Below are 21,866 nucleotides of genomic sequence, written 5' to 3' on the forward strand. Positions count from 1 at the left end.
ATGGTGCTGGAAAAATTGGGCTTCAACTTGCCAAAGATTAAAACTAGACCTGTATCTCTCACCATGCACTAAACTAAAATCAAAATGGATTAAAGATCTAAATATTAAAATAGAAACTCTGAACCAGTTGGAACAGAGGTTAGGTAGAACCCTTGAAGACATCGGTGTAGGAAAAGATTTTATGAACAAAACCCAGTAGCCTATGAACTAGCACAAACAATCAACAAGTGGGATCTCTTCTTATTAAAAGGCTTCTGCACAGCAAGAGAAACCACCAGCAGTGTGAAGAGACAACCCACAATGTGGGAAAAAATCTTCACCTGCTCTTCCTCAGACAAAGGTCTACTATCTCGAATCTATAAAGAACTTAAAAAGATCAGACCTCCCAAATTTAAAGACCCAATCCGAATATGGGGATCTGAAATGAACAGACATTTCTTAGACAAAGAAGTAGAAATAGCAAATAAATACATGAAAAAATGTTCAACATCACTGGTCATTCGAGAGATGCAAATGAAAACAACGCTGAGATTCCACCTCAGTTTAGAAAGAATGGCTGCTATCATGAAATCGACCAATAACAAATGCTGGTGGGGCTGTGGGGAAAGAGGAACCCTGCTCCACTGCTGGTGGGAGTGTAGACTGGTGCAACCACTGTGGAAATCAATATGGAGATACCTCAAAGAACTAGGACTGGAAGTCCCATTTGACCCCGCTATTCCACTGCTGGGGATCTTCCCCAAAGAATTAAAAGAATCATACCACAGTGATATATGTGCACCCATGTTCATAGCAGCACAGTTTGTGATAGCTAAAACTTGGAAACAGCCCAAATACCCATCCACTGGAGACTGGATAAAGAAAATGTGGCTTTTTTTTTTATAAAATGGAGTACGACTCAGCCATAAAAAATGAGAAATTGGAGACATTTATAGCTAAGTGGATGCACATTGAGGTGATACTCTTAAGTCAAATAAATAGGACACACATGTATAAATACTGAATAGTTTCTCTGGTGTGAGAAACTGAAAGTGTAAATAAGGACTAAATGTATAATAGGTAATGTAAAATAGGAAGAAAAGTTCCAAATGGGTAGGGGTAATGGGAAGGGCAGGGGAAAGGTAAAAAGGCGAAGGAAAAATGCTGGAATCTAGTGGGTAGGGTATAGGGATGTGGCTAAACATCCTACAATGCACAGGATGTAGAATTATTCTTCCCTCTCAGTAATGCCAAGGTTGAGAAACTACATTTGGCAAATGGCTTACCATTCTGAACTTCAGTTTCTTCATCAGTAACTCAGAGGTGATAGCAGCTATCAGGATTTTGTATTAATTTTGCAGTACATGTGTACATTCATCTTAGGAAGTAGGTACATATACTTAACATATCTGAATTCTTCTCCCCCCCCCTCCATCCTCTCCCTTCCCTTGATCTCTTGGCCTCCTTCCCTTTTGCAAATAATCTCTGTTTTGTATTGTCTCTCTTTTGTATTTCAAAATAATTTATACTTTGAGTTTCTCATGTAAGTCAAGTTATATGATATTTAAGCTGTGTGTCTTATTTCACTTAACATGATGGTCTAGAGGTGCATCCATTTCCCTACAAATAACTCAAATTTATCCTTCTTAAAGGCAGAGGAGTACTCCATTATGTATAAATACAACATTTTCTTTATCCATTCACCTGTTGATGGACATTGTCTTAGTTACTTTCCTGTTGCTAGGACAAAACACACAACACTCACAGTTAAAGGAGAAAAGGTTTATTTTGGCTCACAGTTTGTAGAGGTTTCAGTTCATAGTCAGCTGGCTCCAAGGCAGGGCACCATAGTTGGAGGGGCATCACAGAGGAGAAACAGTCCATGGCATGGCAAGCAGAAAGCAGAGCAGACTTTCTTCTTCCCCTTTTTATTCCATCTAGGCTACAAGCCTTTTAGTTGGTGCCACCCACACCCAGGGTGAGTCTCCCCTCTTTAGTAAGTCTATAATCCACACCCACAACTATGCTAAACCAATCAATATACTAATCTAGTATCACATCATGATCCACTCACCTCCCAAAAGCCCCACCTATGAGCCCATGAGGCTTTGGAGGAACATCTAGATGTAAGCCATAACAAGCATATAGGCCACTTCTAAATTCTAGCTATTATGAGTTGTGCTGCTATAAACCATGAATGTACACATGTACTGCAAAATTAATACAAAATCCTGATAGCTGCTATCACCTCTGAGTTACTGATGAAGAAACTGAAGTTCAGAATGGTAAGCCATTTGCCAAATGTAGTTTCTCAACCTTGGCATTACTGAGAGGGAAGAATAATTCTACATCCTGTGCATTGTAGGATGTTTAGCCACATCCCTATACCCTACCCACTAGATTCCAGTATCCTACTCCTTGTGACAACCAGAAATGTTTCCAGACATGGCCAAGTGTTCCCTGGAGGTAGAGGAGGCAATATTGTTTCTTGTTGTAAATTGCTAGGTAAAGATGCCACATAGTAAATATCATGGTAAATGATAGAGCCAGGGCTTAAAAGATTGGTCTATCTGACTCAAGAATCTGTGCTTTTAACCACTACCCTCATTTGTACTCCAAAGATGGCAAATTTTCTTACCCTGCTTTCGATATTTATGGACCCTTAGGAAGTGGAAAGAATATCTGCAACTAGAGTGAGGGGAAGTTAGACTCAAAAATTGTTAGTCATCTTCTAATATGCAGTCTGGATCAAGCTTGCATATTGTCTAAATTCTCCTCCTCCCTCCCCTCTCCTTCCTTCCTCTCCCTTTCACTTCCTTCTCTTCCTCTTTTTTTTTCTCTACCTCTCTCCCCATCTTTCTGTCGCCCTACCTCCTCTCACATACACATAATCAAGGAAAGGGAGATTTTAGCACTCCTGAAAGTTTAAGTCTCTTCTCCACTGTGGGCCTTGACTTTCCCATGTGTAATATGAAGGGGTTGGATTAGGTATTATCTAAGGTGCACTCTGGTTCTGACATCTGTCCTGTGAGTTTAACTTTCTCTTTTTTCATGAGGTAAACATAAACATGATGGTGTTGGGAAGGGTGCAAGGGACATTTGAGGACTTCAAGTTTGAAAGCTGGGGAAAATTTCCTCAGGTTGTGTTTGTTTTTTGTCATTTTGCTTCTTCCCAATTGACTTCTCCCCTACCCAAGGGCTGCTATCGTTTCAGTGGTAGGTGGGCACTGGTGGGGCAGGAGTTCTGCAGGGTCAGTGTTTCATAGCTGCCCTGGGAGCCTGGACTGGCACGAGAATACTGTCATTTCAGCTCAGCTTCACTGCTGGTGCCCCTTACCTGAGGAGCATTGCCACTGACCCTAAGAGGTCACCTGGAGCCCCTAAAAGGCATTTTGTGTGGGGAATGGGTGCCATTTTCAGGGCTCCTGGGTAGTAGGGATTTCTCAAGGATGATGTTGAAGAGCCCATACTGATCCCACAGTGGGATCAGGTTCCTCTCAAGAGTCTGGGAAAGGGCCGGGGATTTAGCTCAGTGGCACCACGTCTGCCTTGCAAGTGCAAGGTCCTGAGTTCAATCACAAGTACCGGGAAAAAAAAAAAAAAAAAGGAATCTGGGAAACTCACACAGGAGGAGGCTCTGTGGGGGGGGGGGTGATCAAACTGTGGGCCTGTGGGGGGGGGCTGCCATTAGACTGTACCTGGGGGAGGAAGGGCTTTGGCTCCTCATTTTATGAGGTGGGGTTGGGGGTGGAGACAGGTTTCCATTCTGAGTTCAGAACTCAAGCTTAGTTTGGACTTGATTTAAAAGGTAAAACCTGGGAGAAGTTAATTTTTTGCTTTTGTACACTGATACCAGTTATTGGAACAAAAGGTCCCCAGTTCTGTTAATAGATTATACCAGGTTACCAAAGTCCCTGTCACATGTCACAATCTTAGACACTAAGGAACTCTTTCTGTTCCTGAGTCTCTCGCTGGTTCTTATCTGTGCTTATGTGATACCTGTTTGGTTTTGGGGGGAGGGGATGAATATTGATATCTCTGTGGATATACAGGTTTAGGTGCATCTTTTAGTTTGTGCAGTGTACAAATGGGTTTGAAGAATAACATGTTGCTCTATATATGTGTGGCTTTTTCTATGTATGCTTATTTTCTCAACTAAATTGAAAAGCCACATTTAACCTCTGGCTCCTTTTTTTCCTTGAGCTTTGTGAAGTTTTGAGGCTCTGTACTTAAAAGAAAAGGGGCCAATGGGCCTTGTCTGGGGAGCCTGTTTAGACCTGTCTCTTCCTTTTGTTTGCTTTCTTTTTGTGGGGAAATCTGGCTCCTGAACCTTGGTTACCCTTCATTCTATTCAGGGCCCCACAACATGTTTCTCCATAGCTCCCTCTCTTGCTAGTAGCTTTATTGGCATTCCCCCAACAAACATGTGGAAGGGGCAGCAATCACTGACTCACGTCAACTGTGCAGCAAAACCCAACTAAAGCAGTGGAATGCCAACTCACTACAATTACTTGAACTAGTGAAGACATGTACAGGGACAGAGATCATGATTTCCTTGATATGGACAATAACCAAGCATATATGGTAATTTCCCTGAGGGTTGAAGGAACAAGAGTTACTTTTCTACGGGTTTTCAAAAATTAAAGAGTAAAACAAAGATTATAAAGTGGAGGATAAAATGTGTAAAAGCTTCCAGTACAAAGCCAAGTGCCTAATTGAGTCCACAATATGTGTCTGTCATGGTCATAGCTACTAATTCACAATAGGGATGTGATTCTAAGGTACTTGGCTGATTTTTTTCACTGTCCAAGTTTAAAATCTATCTTTTATAAAACAATAACTTCTTTCCTGAATCCTCAAACCCAACGTTTCACTCAAAACCCCCACAAAAGTTGTCCAGAGGGAAACAGATTATCTTTCAGAAACCATTGAGTTGATCTTTCTCCCTGAGCACTGTGCGAACTACAGGAGCTCTTAGTGTCACAGAGAAGAAAGCATCATACAGTCCTACCCCTGTAATTAAGACAGGGTCGAACCCATGATGTGGATTCCACTTAGTTTTGGAATGAATTCTCCTCAAGTGGGATCAGTAGGGACAAACTAATGAAGACACTGGTTTCCAAGGAGTTAAGGGAATGTGAGGGAAAGGAACTAGCTCTATCTTTCAGTGAATTTTTAAAAAAGGTAATACATTCATCTCAAATGAAGACAAGCCCTCATTATCAACTCCCTAGTTCATATGAATGTATGTGTGTATATTCCAAAATGGAATCCCTTAGAGAAATATAACATTTAAGCAGTAGAAAATGCCAATCTTGCATTTTGTTTTGCTAAGGGATTTTGGACATGCAACCTAACTTCTAAAAATAGAGAGCCTAGTATCTGCCTATCATGTCTCTCATTTCATTCAACCCTGCATAATCCCAACAAGATTAGCCTTTCTAAAAAACATTTTTTGTCAAAATATTTAAAAACAGAGTTTGCTTACTCATTCCAGACTCTACCAATTTCTCCTTTTGAGGTTTTGTGCTCTACCATTCAGACTTTTAGTCATATGCAATGTCAGGAAACTAGGCAGTGCTGTGTGTGTCTCCCAAAGAAGACATTTGTGCTTGTAATATATTTGCCTTCTCCCCCAGTACCTACACTGATACTTAGACCCATGAGTGCTTTCTTAAATGTTTGTCTAGTGGGATTAAATCTCCAACAACACAATGAGAAAAATAAAATACAGAAACTCTATAGATTTTTAAGTAGAGATGGTCATTAAATAATTGGCCATGTGCTGCATTTTTAAAAATACAAGCCCCTTTGAAAAGATGACAGTGAGGTAAACTTTTGCAAAGTGGTACACATTCTCCTATTGACTTCTAATAGTGCATAAGAGAGATGCCATGCAATCAATAAAATTCTCGGAAGACTTCCGTTAATGCAAGTTTTCTTTCAAGGTAGACATCAAATGGCTTTTATAACACATACAAGGTAATTTCATCTCCACACTTTTCTAACTCCATTGCAGTGAACTTCCATATATATAGTGAATAGCCTACATAAAGAGACAGACCTGCCTTAGAGCAGTAAAAATTGAAAAGATTTCTCACAAAACTTATCATCACAGATGAAAACCAGGCCCTCCTACAGGTTGGAGTGCATTTAGTTACTCTTTAAAAGACAGAAATATTAGGAAAAAACTCAGAAAATGGTATAAAAGTTGCTGTACATATAGTCAAGAATTACTACTCACTGGTAGAGAGGAAGAAAGGAAATTGATTTGTTAATATTTAGTCTATGTCTTACCACATTTTCTCCATTCTGAGTCTTCTCCCATTCACAACTACCCATCTACAGAGAGTAATTCACGGAGCTGAGCTGATTGTGAGCAAATGTTTAAGGAGCCATCTGACATGGTGGCAAGAACACTGATAGGACTGAGTGTTGGAATACTTGTTTCAGATTCTCAGCTATTCCACTTACAAGGGATCTTTCTTTTAAGCTTTTTCATATTTAAGGAGAGGGAAAGAGCATTCACAGGATGCTATGAAGGTCTTTTGTCAGCTATGATGGGTCACTTGAGGGCTAGATCCAACCTCCCAGGTTTCTGATTCCATGACTTAAAAAGTTCTTTTGCTGTCTGCTTCTTCCAACTTCTAAGATCCTCATTGCTTTATTTTATGTAAAGCTGGCAGGGTGAGGCTCTACAAATGGTTGCGTGACTTTTCTGTATGGAAAGAGCAAGAGACCCGGTGACAGCTATTGTTCTTTTACATAGTGTTCTTTTGTCTCTACTTGCTATTCTCCATCTATTTTAACTGTGGTCTAGGCTAGTGATCTTCAGTTCTTTTTTATTGAACACCTTTCTCAGCTAAAAAAGCAACTTTGGGCCTTGGGTTGTAGCTCAGTGGTAGAGCACTTAACTGGCACATGTGAAGCCCAGGGCTCAATCCATAGCATGGTAAGAAACAAAACTTTTTGGGCATGTTTCCCCAATATATGTATATGTATACAATACAGTATTAACAATTATATAAATCATACATGTATACTACTCTTTATATAGATGTGTGTCTATATATATGCAGCAAAGTACCATAAAAAGAAAATATGAAAGGATGTAATAAAGATGAAATAAAGAGTATGTTAAAGGTCTTGTTAATTGTGATAGCTTTATTGTTTTTTAGCTAATATTTCAAGGCACAATATACTTAGGGCAAGATCTCTCATTATTGAGAATGGTTATGAATTCATATTTCATAGACATGTCTTGATTGTTCTTGAATTACGTTTTTGCTCATGTTTTGTCAGGTATAATTAGATTGTCATGATTTTTACTTCATGGTAAAGCTAATGAAAAAATCATTCTCACAGTGGAAATGTGAGTTCTTTTATTTTCATGCACTTAGATTATTAAAATTATATTTAATACATGAGTTATCTTTTATAACATGGGTTATTTGCAGGAATCTTCTTAATCCACTTGTCCATTTTGTGAGGGTTAAAACAGGTAATATAATCCATAAATCCACTTAATTAGGTCCAAGAACAGTAATATCTCTGCTATATATACCGAAAAAAAAAATGAGGGCCCAGAAGTCACCCTATCCATCTTGTGGAGCCTCTACTCTTCTTTCAGGATTCTGTACAGAACACATGCAATAGGAAAACCAAAGACAGAACTAGTGAGGTTGTCAGTGATGATACATGTGTCACATATTTGAAAAACTTAGTAATGGTAATAATGACTAATACAATTTTAGCATAGCACTTAGTGAACCAGTTTCACTTTACCTAAATTAAATCATTTAGTCAAAATCTTAGTTTCTTCCTAGATTTTCTCAATATAAATCTAAATAAATTCTAATATTTTCTTCTACACCCAATGAATCGATTTGAATGTTGGAACCCACCCTTCACTTTTGGAGACCAGTACTCCAGGTTCTGAGATCTAGAATCTCTGGATAAATGAAATTGCTCTATAAAACATCACAGCAACTCTTTCCGGACACCCCAAGACTGAAGTTCTCATGTCTGCTGATAGCTGACAATGGGAACTGTAGCCAAAGAGGGGTGATCCAGGAAGCAATCTCAAGCAACTGAAAGTAGGGGACAGAAACTAGCTGAGTGAAAATGGGAATGAGCGACAGAGATACAGAAATGTTGGAGCAAGGAGGGAAGTCTAGAGGGAGAAAGGAGGCCATTAAGGGCTAAGGATGAAAAAGAAGAACAAGGAGAAAAAAAGAAGTAAGCAAGTTGTCGAGGGACAAAGAGGGCTGACTCTAGGAGGAGAGAATATGTCCAACATTGACATGCAAGATGCTCACCCATGCCTTGATATCCACTATCTCTGGCATATGGATTAGCAGGGCCAACAGAGGAAAAACTGAGTGGTCCCTAAAGATGTGATTTGTATACACAACTCCTTCCTAGTTATGTAGGTTGAATCTTCCTCCTCTTGTCACAGAGGGATATGTGATATATTCAAGCAATACAAGGACAAGGCAGTGCTTAACTTAAAGAGTGAGTTTATAAGCTAGAATTGTAAGCAGAATGATTGATTCCTAGGCAAGGCGGGGAAGATAGTGTGAGGTTTCAGTGAAGAGGAATCTCTGTGACTCTTCAAATCACACAGCTTCCATGTCAGGAACCTCCAGCAGCAGCAGTAAAGAAGCCACAGCAAATGAGTTATGTCTCAGGCAGCGGCCAAGGCACCACTGAAAGAGTAGGACACTGTCAAACATTACCCTTCATTTGTCACTACAACACTGGAAAGCATGGTAAGATACTCTAGAGGGAGGAAACCATCAGAGTACAGTAACATTGTGTCAGACTTAGATTGTCAGAGCTGGAGGGTCATTTTAGATCACACAGTCCAAAGCCCTCATTTTACTTATGGGTAAACTGAGACCCTGAGAGGGGAAAACACCAGTCTGAAGTAATCCAGTTGGCAAAGCTCAAGCATGACACTTAGGTCTCTGGAGAGCTAAAACAGTGCTCTTAACTCTACACCTGGGTATTTATCTCCTTCTCCAGCACCTTGGCTTCTCTTTAGCAGAAGGTTCCCTTACTAGTATGGAAAATATATTCTGTAAATCCCTTAATATGCTAATATGACCAAAGAAATGTTTAAATCATCTATGAACATCTGGTGAGCTATGACTGCATCTTGATTCAGTGTACAGACACTAACTTATAACAGTATCATCAATTATTGTGGACCTAAGTGATCACATTTAAATACACAGGACTTTTGATTTTCTACCTCTCTCTCCTACTGCCACCCGGTGGCTACTTCCCTGCTCAGAGGTTACTTCACTCCTTCCCCTACAAGGAAAAGGAGCAATGGAAATGCAAGACCATCAAGGGTTTTGCAAAATGTTTGATGGAAAGGAGAACAGAAATGTAAAAAGGAAACTTAGGGGTTACTTTTGATTCACAGTTATTCATCAATGTCTTCATTTTGCAAGAAGACCACAATGTTGGTAGTAAAACAAAAACCAAAATAAAGTATTTTTCCAAATACCTTGTATTGGTCGACAGTAAGAAGCGAGTGGGAGAAAGAAGATGTCTGAGTCAAAAACTCAGGGGAGATAGGGAGAACGAATCCTAAAAGCAAACTATAGGATCTAGAGTGTAGGACTTTTATAGCTCATGAGATCTAAAACTGGTAAGGAAATGGCTGCTTTAGCTCTTTGCTTTCTTTTAACATCATTGAGTCCTTCCTTGACAGTAAACTTCAGTTGGCTTCACTAGGATCTAACAGTTAATCCAGGATGTGGAGAGCAGAGCTGGACCTACACCTAGGTAAGATGTCTCAGTCAGTTGGTCAGTCTTCCACAGAACAGTTTGTGGTGTTTAGTCTTGCCATTTAGTCATTCGTAAGATACTGGTGAGCAGACAGGTAAATAGTTTAATTTCAAATTAGAGGAATGACCATAGGAATATGCAATCTCAGTCTCGCAGATCATGGAAAGCTTCATAAAAAGGTGAAGTTTTTGTTCAGCTTTAAGCAAGTTGGCAGAGAAATGGTTGAACTAGTGAATAGACAGCACACACAGTGACAAACAGATATAAAACCTGCAATGACATAGCAGATTCTGAGAACTGTACATAGTTCAGTGCACGTGCATGTTTTTTTAAATCATGTCTTATTTTCTGAAGAGAAGCAGGATTTCTAGTGATGAGAGATAATGTTAGAGAGGTAATCAAGAGCCAGGTCATAGAGGACGGTGTATGCTTCCTAGAGTAAAGATTTCCTTGTGAAATCCTTGGGGAGCCATTGAAGGATTTTAAGCAAGAGTTTTATGATGATATTTGTGTTTTGAAAGATTAGGGTAGGAGAGGGAAATATATGGGAAAGAGACAGACTAGATGCTGGGAGACCAGCCTAGCAGCTATTGTAGTAATTCAGGCAAGAAATGATACAGGCTTGGATTGGAGAAGTGAGGATGGAGAAAAGTGGGTGAATTTGAACTTCATTTCAGAAGACAAACATATAAGACTTGATAATTAATTGGAAATGATAGTGAGAAAGGGAAAGAAGACAAGAATGGCTCCAAGTTTTCTGGCTTCAGCAACTGAGTGTTTGGTGTGTTGCCATTTGCTGCTGAGATGGAGAAAACATATGTAGGACTTGGGAAGTTGGTGGTTGAGTTCTGCATGAGACATGTTTGTATGGTACCAGTAAAAAAAAATCTAAGGAAAAATATCTTGCAAGCAATTGCCAATACTGACCTGAAGCAAGGTTGAAGCAGAGCTACAGATTTAATATTTATCAGTGTATAAGTGGTGGTTGAAATTCTTGGACTATCTGAAAACACCCTGGGAGAGGCCAACAGCAAGAGGGATGATGACAGAATTCTAGGAGATCCCAATCAAACTAGGAAAAGAACTAGAAGGGAATGGTATTATGAAATCCAAAGGAACAGAGAGTTTTAGTACAAAAGGAAGTGTCTTATGCAGCAGGGATTTCAAGGAAGACTGAGAATCAAAAGTATCCATTGGATTTGGCAGCAAGCAGGTTAGTAGTGCATAGTGTTAGCAGTGAGGCCAGCCCACAGAAAGCCCAGGAGTAAGTGGGCAATGAAGGCAAAAATCCTATGTGCATGCAACTGGAGCAAAGGCCCAGCTACCCAAACAGGTCATGTACAATAGGATCTTTCACTTTGGAAAGCAGACAGTAAGGACTGTGGTGTGTGTGCAAGTGGTTGATCAGGGCAGGAGTATGTGTGTGTGTTGTGGAGGAGGGTACACAAGGAGGAAGGAAAGATGTACACAGCAATTGTCTAATTCAGGAGAAAATGGAAAAGCCCCTTGGTAGCCACGACACTAGTCAACTAATATAAAGAACACTAGCTGTTTTCAGAAGGAAGAAAAAAAGGCAGGAGTAGTGGTTAATGCATCTGGGCTCTGGAATTCATGAGGAACACATTTTGTGGCAGAGAAGCAGCAGGATGCAGGAAGGAGATAAGAAATTAAAAAAAAATACTTGAGCTTGGTTTCACATGAAATTCTAGCCTCACAAATCTTCAAGTTAGGACATGGTTTCCCAAGCCATAAAGTGAGACAAACAGCCCTTACCTAGAGGGGAATCCAAACATTCCCTGATATTTTATTATAATACTGTTGGATTATGTGTATTAATGCTCCTTTAGATGCCACTGATAATGAGGAGCTCGCCACTGTATATAAACACTAGAACACTGTTAAAACAAAAAAAAACTGAACTATTATTGAGGAATACTAGATTCAGAACAAAATAAACAACTCCTCTCCTCTTGTCTCTAACTTCAGAAAAGTACACACTGATGGGGTATAATGCAGAAACAGCTTTCAAATCCCGGAGGCAAAAAAAGGGAAGACATGGAAATGCCAGCCTAAAATGTTTTGTTCCATAAAATGGCAGGAAAAAAATAGACCAGATAAGAGGGCAACTCAAAAATGGTTTTGCCAGATAAAACCGACCCCCAAGAAAGAAAACTAAAAGTTAAATATTAAATCTAAATCTAAATATGGGAGGGGGGACTGATTAATATTGAGAGGTATATTATCTTTTAAAGCTGCCATTCTCTTAAAGTAGGACAAATAAGATTTAGCCAACAGGATAGTGACCTTGGGCAATTCATTCAACAATTTCTTTATTTTTTGCATACAGACTGTAAGAGCCCCCCAAAAGGGTGCACTGTGATGTTTTGGAAATGGTAAAGCAGTGTACCACCACTAGGCAAGAGCTTTTGCCAGAGAGGCATACCTAGGAGAAATCACTTTGTGGTAGCTTCAGCCAAAAAGGGTTGGATTGCAGCTTGCATGAGTGCTAGGTGTTGTGTAAATGTCCTAGTCAGTTCACAAGGCCTTTGGCAAAGGAAAAGTACACACTGCCTACCAAGTTATGTGCTTGATGTCTTCCCAAGGCAGGAAGTGGGTCTGCCAAGGGCTGCAACATTGCTCAGCAGTGATCCAACCTTCCATTCCTCTCCAAGCTGAAGAGGAACAGCTTGAAATCCAAACAGGAGTCTCTGCTCAGCTAAGGAAAACAATCTCAAATCTTTCTGGCATCTGCACAATAGAGATACAGAGAGACTGAATGCATCCGGGTGTTTACTATAGACTTACTTTTTTCTACAATGTTTTCTGGTTGTAGATCGGAGGTGAAGGCATGGGCCTTGGTGGCTACAGTAAACATGGCTTCCCTGGGAAGCAGTGGGTAAGTATAGTAAATAGGAGAGAAATCAAAAATCGAAGGATTCAGGTAATAGCCAGGAATCTGTAATCAATTTACTATGTGACCTTAGGAAGTAATCTTCCTTTTGAGTCTGTTTTCTCTCTACAATCAGCAGGTAAGATGAGGCACTCACTAAGAAGACTCCCCTTTCTTTTTTTTCCATTAAGTTTATTGGTACAATTTAGGTATAAAATACAGTTACATTCATCATTGGGATCTTGTACCATTACATGAGTTTTTTAGTTCTTATTTTTTTCCCTTCACCAGCCCTCCCTTCACCCCCTCCACCGTTCCCTATTTGCAAAGACTTTGTTTCCATTTTTTTCCTTTTCTCATATTTTTTCTTTTCCTTTCTTTCCCTTGCCTTACCCCTCCCACTTCCCCTACTCCTTTAGACCTTTTCTTCCTATTACACAACATCAATTATACATTTTCAAAATTACAATATCAAGATCTAGGAGACATTACCACAGATTTTACAGAATTTAAAAGGATATAGAAAGCACATTACAAAAACCTTTTTTGAAATAAATTTGACAACTTCTAAGAAGTACCTTGGAAGACAAATTAATGAAACTAACTCAAGAGGGAATATAAAATTTGAAGAGCACCTATTAAAGAAAGTATATTCCTAGCTTGAAAACCTACCTATATGACAACAACAGGCTCATACACATTTCAACTGATAAATTATATCAAACATTTAAAGCAGAAAAAAGAGGAACACTTCTCCCTTCACTTCAGGAAATCAACATTGTGCTAATCCTAAAGATAATAGGAGAAAAAAGTATGAATGTAGATAGAAATTTGTTTAACAAAACAAACTATTAGAAGTCAGATCTGGCAGCATGTAGAAAGTGGTTTTACTATAGGGATGGCAGTGTTGGTTTAGCATTGGAAGATCCACCCCCAGAAGTCATCATTTTAACAGAAGAAAGGAAAAAGCCATATGATCCTGTCACTAGTTGGAGAAAAAGTATGGACTAAATTGTACAGCTGTTCATGGTAAAAGCTATCAGGAGACTAGAAGTAGAACAGAATCTTCTCAACGGATTAAAGACATGTACTCCATACTTCTAGCGAGAAGGACCTATATGAATGGAGAAGATATAATGCTTTCTCTTTAAGGTGGGGAACAAGGGCAGATATGCCTACTATTCATCTGTCCATTAAACTTTGAAACATAGGCCTTAACCAAAATAGTCTGGCAATAAAATGACACAATTAGGATAGGGTTGGCAAGACAGAAGCAAAATCTTTATATGTAGATGAAATGATCATCAACAGAGAAAATACTAAGAAATCTCTAGGAGCCCCTAGAACTTGTATTTCAATTTAGCAGGATTAGAAAACACAAGGTATATATAAAAATTCAGGTCTATATATACTTGGTATAAATGAAGAACTGGATATTGAAATTTAAAAGTTATGTAGGAGTACAAAGGACCTAGAAAAGTAAAAAGAAAAAGAAAAAAAATAGTGTTGGAAGACATTTAGTACCTCATTTTAAGACTTCCTCTAAAGCTACAGTAATCAAGGCAGTGTTTTTATAAGGAAAGGTATATAGATCATTGGAATAAAACAGAGAATCTAGAAATAGAACCACGCATATATGGTCCACTGAGTTTTGAAAGATCATTTAACATTAACATTTTATAGAATATAAACTTAATTCAAGAGCCGAGGAAAAGATAGTGTTTTCAGCAAATGGCACTAGATCACCTGGTATCCGTATATAAAAGATTAACCTCAACCCTTTACTTCCATACATGAAAATAATTTGAAAGGATCTATGAACCTAAATATGAAAGACTAAAACTATAAAACTTTAGGAAGAAATTATAAGGGAAAATGTTTATGAATTTAGGGTAGGCAAGAACTACCTAGGATACAAAAAACATGATGTATAAAAGAAAAAATTGATGAATGAGATTCCATCAAAATTTAGAACTTTAAATGACATTGGTAAAATGAAAAGTAGTCCTTAAACAGACCATATTTACAATGCATATAACCTATGACCAGAACATATAAAGAACTCTTACAGCTCATTAATAGACAACCCAATTAAAAAGTAGACACAAGAATATGATAAATAGCCAGTACAGCATAAGGAAAGGTGTGCAACACTAGAATCAGAAAAATACTGATCAGTACAATAACAAGATTGAATTATACACTCATTAGGGAAATGAAGTTAAAAGTTTTAAAAGCCTTGTCATGACTTTTTCTTTTTGTTGGATTTTCCCCCTTTGGGTTTAATTTGTCATGCCCAATGGATTCATTCTGCTGGGCTTCCTGGGGTTGTGATCCTCATTGTGTGTTCCTAGGATATTGTCTAAAATTTTTTGGAGTGCTGGTTTGGTATTCATGAAGTTCCTGAGGTGCTCTTTATCATGAAAGTATCTTATTTCTCCATCAATTTTGAAAGATAGTTTTTCAGGGTACATCAATCTGGGTTGGAGGCTGTTTTCTTTGAGGGCTTGAAATACATCACTCCAAGCTCTTCTTGCCTTGATGGTTTGTGTTGAGAAGTCTGCTGTGATTCTGATGGGCTTTCCTTTGTATGTGATTTGTCTCTTTTCTTTAACTGCTTGTAGAACTTTGTTCTTCTGTTGAGTTTCTGGAATCTTAACAATTATATGCCTATGTGTAGGGTTTTTTTGATCAAGGCTATTTGGAGTCCTATATGCCTCCCTTTCTGTATGTCAAGTTCTTTTCCCCTGCTTGTGAAGTTTTCTGCCATTACTCCTGTGAACAGTTTTTTTTATGTCATCTGCACTCTCTCCTGTTTCTTCGTTGACTCCAATCAGTCTTATGTTATTCTTCTTTGCATCATCTAGCAGCTGCTGGATTGATTTCTCGTGGTCCCTTACAATTTTAAAGCAATTTTTCTTTTCCTCCTCACTAATTGCAATCTTATCTTCTATATGTGAAATTCTATCCTCACATTGGTTCATTCTGCTGTGCAGACTTTTGATGGAGTTTTTAATCTCTTGGAAATCTGTTTGTATCTGTTTTATGTATTACATTTGTTTCCTATGTTGGGATTCCATCATGTTCCTCAGCTCCTCTGTTTTTTTTTCTGTGTCCTCTCTAGATTTATTAACCATGTCTTGCATTATGGGCACAATCTCTGCTGTTATCTGAGAAATTATTTCTGATTTCATTTTTTCCAGATCCTCTTTTGTTGCCAGTTCAGGGAGTCCAGGTGGTTGAGTATCAGATTGATCCATCTCGTTTCTCTTTGGGGTTGCTGTAGGTGATCTGGAAGTCTGGTTTTGAGGTTTGTTTACATGTCTTCTCATTTCCACGGGGGGGGGATGCTGCTGGTGCCTGCGCAGCTCACCTCCTTTGCCCTAGGAGCGGTGGATACTTTTTTTTTTCGGTACCGGGGATAGACCTTGGGACCTTGCACTTGCAAGGCAGGTGGCAGAACCAGTCAACTAAATTCCCGGCCCCTCCCTGTTCTGATATTTTGTGATTCTCTAAGTTTATATCTTTAATATATAATGGTTTGGATCCTTGTTAATGAAGAGATGGCTTTATTTTTGTACTGGGGATGGAACTTGGGTCCTTGTGCTTGCACAGCAGGTGGTGAAACCACTGAGCTAAATCCCTGGCAAGAGATGGCTTTTTATTCTGGTCCTTCAAATTCTGGCATAGTTTGACATTTCACTTTACTGCAAATGGTAGATAATGAAAGAGAAGGTGGAGCAGAGGTTACTGTGTTCTCTGCTTGACTATTTTTTTATGGTTATTTGACCTATTTATGCTACTACTTTCCTTTAACAGTATAAGGTAGACTTGTTTGAATGTGATAAGAGTGCAAACACAGTACTAGAAACTGGAAGATCTGAATTTTACCTGCTGGCCATAAATTCTGGAAATACTGACATATATATATATTTTTTCTCAAAGCCCCTTGAATACTTTTTCTAGGTTATACTAAAATTGCAGTTTTATTTAGTGAAAATCAGATACAACTCACCTGGGGGCTATGCAAATATAGGGATTGGTGGAAATTCTATGAAAATGTACTGTGTTCATTGCAATTTACACAACAATTTGAACTGTGCATTGTTAATAAGGGATAATATATTAAATATGTTACAGTGTTTTAAAACATATCCCATATTTTCATGTAGTACCTACAAACTATTTTTATGTGTAGTTGTTGATTATTTGTGGACTTTATAGATACCCTGTACTTGTGATTCTATCTCTAACAAGCAGGGTAATTTTCGGCAAACCACATCCCAGTCTGTAAATAATAATATGACTACCTGTTTGTCAGAGTGGTAGGGAAAAACCAAGTAGATATGAATGAGCTATGAAAATTCGTACATATCTATAAACATTATCACAATCTGGTTCTGCACAACCTAACTGGCTTTCAGAAGTACGCCAATGAAACTCTGGAGAACCTTGGCATTAAGTCAATGAAGGAAACCTCTTCTTGGTCCCTCAGAGATTGTTGATCAGTCTAGTTCTACCTATTATTAGTTGGCAAAGCTCCTTCCAGTGGGCCTCATCATTTTGCTTGTTTCATGAGGTCATAAGAGTAAGTTCTAAGCAGTTCAATTCTAAAAAAACCCCCAGATAATTGCCCCTGTAACTGTTTGTCTTTGAATAGTGAAATAAGCAACTTACTCTAGCTCCCTTTTCAGTAGAGCATTTACAGCCTTGACTGCAGGCTTGGCTTCCACATGGCTTTCCATAAGACTCCTTCTGTCCCTATTAAAAGAAACAAAGGAAAAAGTTAGATCACATAAACCAAGAAACAATGTTGCCACAAGGAACCCTTAGTCACACTCCTCTTAACCGAGTAAATTTAAAGTGGATTAATGATTTCACCTGATGGTGTCACAAATCAAAAGAATTGAAAACTCATTTTAAGATACCATCCTTGTAGGACAAGTGTATTCCTTACTAAATAGCCAATTTGGTAGCTGTTTTGGGAACTATGATATAGATACTGCTTTGTTGATAGAAATTTCAGTCACAAAATGCAAGAAAATCTCACATGAGGTTGCTGTGAAAGCAGGTTTTCAGTGACTTAAGGATTTGCACTCCTTGAGAAAGCAGTTGTGGTAGCAGAGAATCTGGGAGAAATTCAAATGCTAGAACTGCAGTAACAGATGAAAATGATCACTCTGTACTCTGCACTCATCTCCTCAGGCTCCATTTCCAGCACACAATTCAAATCTTACATCGACACCTCCATGCCCAATTTGACAGATTCTGATTCCTCAAGTGCTATTGTAAATAGTCACTAGACTCTCCAACTTCATTTTCCCTTCCTATTCTTTCGGAATAGGAATAATGATTATGATTGCTAGCTGAATTTCTACAAGGCCCTTACATGAGCTGATGTTGTCCAGTCTCACTTCCTCACTTTCTCCTTGCCTTGCTCAGCTTAGCTTCAGTCACATGGGTGAGTGTTCATTCTATCATTAAAAAAAATCAAGCCTATTCTTGCCACAGGACCTCTGCCTAGCTAATATTTCTTCCTGTAATATTCTTCTCCTAGGTTTTCGTTTGTTTGTTTTATTGCTGGCTGTTTTCATCATTTAGGTCTCAGTTTTATTCTTCATTCTCAGGTCGTTCTTTTTTTTTTGGTACCGGGGGTCGAACTCAGGACCTTGTGCTTGCAAGGCAGGCAGTGGAACCACCGAGCTAAGTTCCTATCCCTCTCAGGTCATTCTTGACCACTCAGCCTAAGGTAGTCCTCAGTTACTTCCAATCATATCCTTTGTTATATTTTCAACCTTTTTTTCTTCCCCCGCCTGAATGCAATGTTCGTTTAAGTACAGGCTATTTATCTTATCCAACATCGTACCCCAAGTGCCTAAACAGTGGATGACACCCAAGTTACGTTTGATGATCTCAGAAATGGGGCTACAATTTGGACCCAGGTCTGACTAACTCTAGAATCTTGACCTTAAAACTTTTATGTCTTAGTGCTTTTTGAGTCCTCTCTATACCAGAGACTCACCACAAGGACTCCAAAATTGAGGGAACTGTTTTTCTGACCTTATCTACCTTGGGAAAAAGCAAAACATAAATTCCTACTAATATCTTTAAGCAGAATTTTATCTCTGGGGTGGATTTAGTATCATCCAATATTTTGTTTAATGTTGGCTGTTTTTTTCAATAAGGAAAGCATATTTATAAGCCAGCTGCACACTTAATTATTCTTGCCTCTGTGTACTGTGTGCTTTTTCCTAATTCCCAGAGAGCACTGTAAATTTTTCAAATGGTTTCTTTTCTCTTTAGATATTTCTATAATACTTTATCACTACAACACCTTGGTAATAAGGTAGTGATGGCAGAGCTATGACAAAATATTGCTATTTTAGATTGCAAATACCTTCCAGATATGAGATATTTTTTCTCTCTTCTATGCCTTTAACATGCTAAGTGCTATTGTACAGTTTTTAGTTTGCCCTCCATTTTGCAGTATATAGGACAGGCAAGTTTTTCATAAGGGTGAGATCAAGAGGTGCTCTTGGAGGAGAATGCTGCAGGCTGTCACAGAATAGACAACAGAGAGCGCAGCATTGAATTTAACCTTCACCTTTGCGATCACTTTGTCTAATTTTTGTCTAACGGGATTATGAATCATTTGTATTTTTTTCTTCTCTGTACTTTTCTGTATTTTCTAAGCAGTTTTCAACAAGCATGTATAATTAATGAGAAGAAAAAGTAGTACATATTATTAAATGATAAAGGGCATCCCCTTCATGTGTGAGGACTCAACAGGCGTTGCCAAAGTTAAACTAGTATCTATGTGGAACTACAGCTTACTTCCAAACAGTGTCTACTTGGGTGCCCTCTAAAATTGGTATATAAAAAATAATAAACAGGGTTACAGGAAAGGAAATTGGTACCATGGCCCAAAAGTTTCCATAGCTTTAGTATGGAGCAAGGCGGCTGGAGGCAAGGGTGCTGGATAAGACAGGGGCAAATTCCAATGACAGGAACTAAACAAAAACATAAAAAACAGAAACTAAGGTTTCCTAGGAACTGTTCAGAACAAGGAGGCATACAGCTTCCAGCCAACAGACAGGAAGCTACCACTGTCCTCTGTTACTGAGGAAAGTAACCAGAGAAGCTCCATTGGCCACAGGCAATTTTCTGTAATGCCAGTCCTGGCAATTTCCCCAGGAGTCTTCAATTACACTGAGGTAGACAGGGTGAAAGTGGTTTTAAGGTAACATGACCACACCAGGACCTAAGGAAACCTATGCTCTATCCTGACTTGTCTGGGGACATTCTGACACCTACTGGACCAGGCCACTTCACTGGAGACATTCCCACCTTAGAATACTATCTCCTTCTTCTAGAAATCCAGTCCTCCTTAGATACATAGAAGATTAAAACTGAGAAGGCCTAGAAAGAATCATCTAATAAGTAGTTTTTAATTCTATCAGACCAATTTATCATTTTTATTATAATTATTATTCTCCTTGCCATGCTGAAAAGAAATTTATAGAAGTTATAATGAAGATGTAAGCAATATTATGCTCTAATTATAAAAAAGGATAGTTATTTATAATGAAATAATATGTGTTGAAATACTCAATATTTAAAAGCTCATCCATGGCTATATTAGAAGATGCAGTTGCCAAGTTTTGTGGTGCATGCCTAAAATATCAGCTACTCAAGAGGCTGAGGCAAGATGATCATAAGTTCAAGCCCAGCCTGGGCAACATAGTGAGACACAGTCTCTAAATAAAACGAGTGGGGGATTTAGTTCAGTGCTACCTGGGTTCAATCCCTAGTACCACCAAAATAATAAAAATAATTATAAAAAGATGTAACGAAGTAGTCAAGAGACCAGCAGCCTGACACAGAATCATCATGAATGTGGCAGCCTGGTGGTGCAGAATGGTTACCACTGGGTTGTGACATTGGTGACTCAAGTATAAGAAATGCAGTTACTATTAGTGGAATGATTCTCTGAATGATGGATAATTTATGATAATGTGCTAGGGGTAAAAATATTCACTCTTCCCTTTTTCACTCGGTAGATTTTATTAGGAACAATAAAACCAGGAAAAATTCATTTCACTATGTAGAAGTGGTTATGTTCTAGACTCAGATAATTATAAACAGAGTTTTCACATCCAAGAATGTCTAGAGGTCTTCTAAATGTAGGGCAGGATGAAGTACAATTATTCACAGTATACAGAACTACCATTCAAAGCCCCCAATGATTAAATGTTCCTCCTGCAATCATTTGGACAACCAAATATGGTCTCATAATTTCTAAAATACCACTTAGAGTTGGAGTACTTCCATTAAGATTCTCCAGTCTAAACCAAATTAATTTTACAGATGAGAACACTGAAGTAAATTACTTTGACCTGGGGCACGGACCAGAGTACTTCTGACACTAATGACATATTATCTCCACTATTCCATACGTTTCAAGTTCAAGTTCAAGTTCAGTTTTTCTCATGACCACATCAGCTTCAGTGAAAATCTACAGCTTCATTAAATGTCCTACTCATCAGACAAGCATCACATGTTGCTATGGGACAGTCTTTGTAATGTTCCTTAGGTTGTGCAGCTCAGAGCCTTGTTTCCTCATCCATACAGTAATATCTGTGTGGGAAATTCAACCTAATTTATCTCTTTGCATATCTCCACAGTGTTAAAGACAAACCTACGGTCTGTCTACTAATGAGGCTGTATACTTTAGTTAAAATTACAAGTTATGGAGTCAGTCTGTACAGGTTTAAAACCAATCTCTAATATTTTCAGTTGAGTGGACTTAAACAATTGACTTTATCTCTCTTATACCCAATTTTCCCAACTATGAAATGGGGATGGCAAGAGCATCTATGCTATAGGGTCCATTGGAGACTTCAATGAGATAAAGTATACAAAGCACTGTGACAGCTTAGAGTATGCACTGTTAGGCACTATTATTACATTAACATTAGCCATGTCAGACTACTAAGCATTCTGAATCACTTTGGTCTCTCTGTAGAGCTGATTATCCAGTGGTATCCATTGGTATTGCCATGCCAGTAGGTCTATGGCTGATGTTTACTCTGCTTGGGCAGGAAGTCTATTTGGATGTACTGGTGTCTGTGCCTGACTGCTTGTTAAATATTTACCTCTATCTCATACATCTATTCTTTCTCTGGCACTAGTTCTT

At 38.6% G+C, this 21,866-nt stretch overlaps 1 protein-coding gene across 4 annotated transcripts in view; it reads right to left on the reverse strand.

Moving 5' to 3' along the window:
* The window catches only part of Col4a6 (collagen type IV alpha 6 chain), a 416,524-nt gene that overhangs the window by 219,534 nt on the left and 175,124 nt on the right, over positions 1–21,866 (reverse strand). For all 4 annotated transcript variants that reach the window (XM_087196743.1, XM_021241635.2, XM_087196744.1 and 1 more), the window contains exon 3: positions 17,348–17,431. In XM_087196743.1, the coding sequence (XP_087052869.1) occupies positions 17,348–17,431 (84 nt within the window). The remainder of the gene's footprint in view (positions 1–17,347; positions 17,432–21,866) is intronic.

This window comes from Heterocephalus glaber, unplaced genomic scaffold, assembly GCF_053883595.1.
Source record: "Heterocephalus glaber isolate CG9 unplaced genomic scaffold, H.glaber_assembly_v1.0 deba00001613, whole genome shotgun sequence".
NCBI lineage: Eukaryota > Metazoa > Chordata > Mammalia > Rodentia > Bathyergidae > Heterocephalus > Heterocephalus glaber.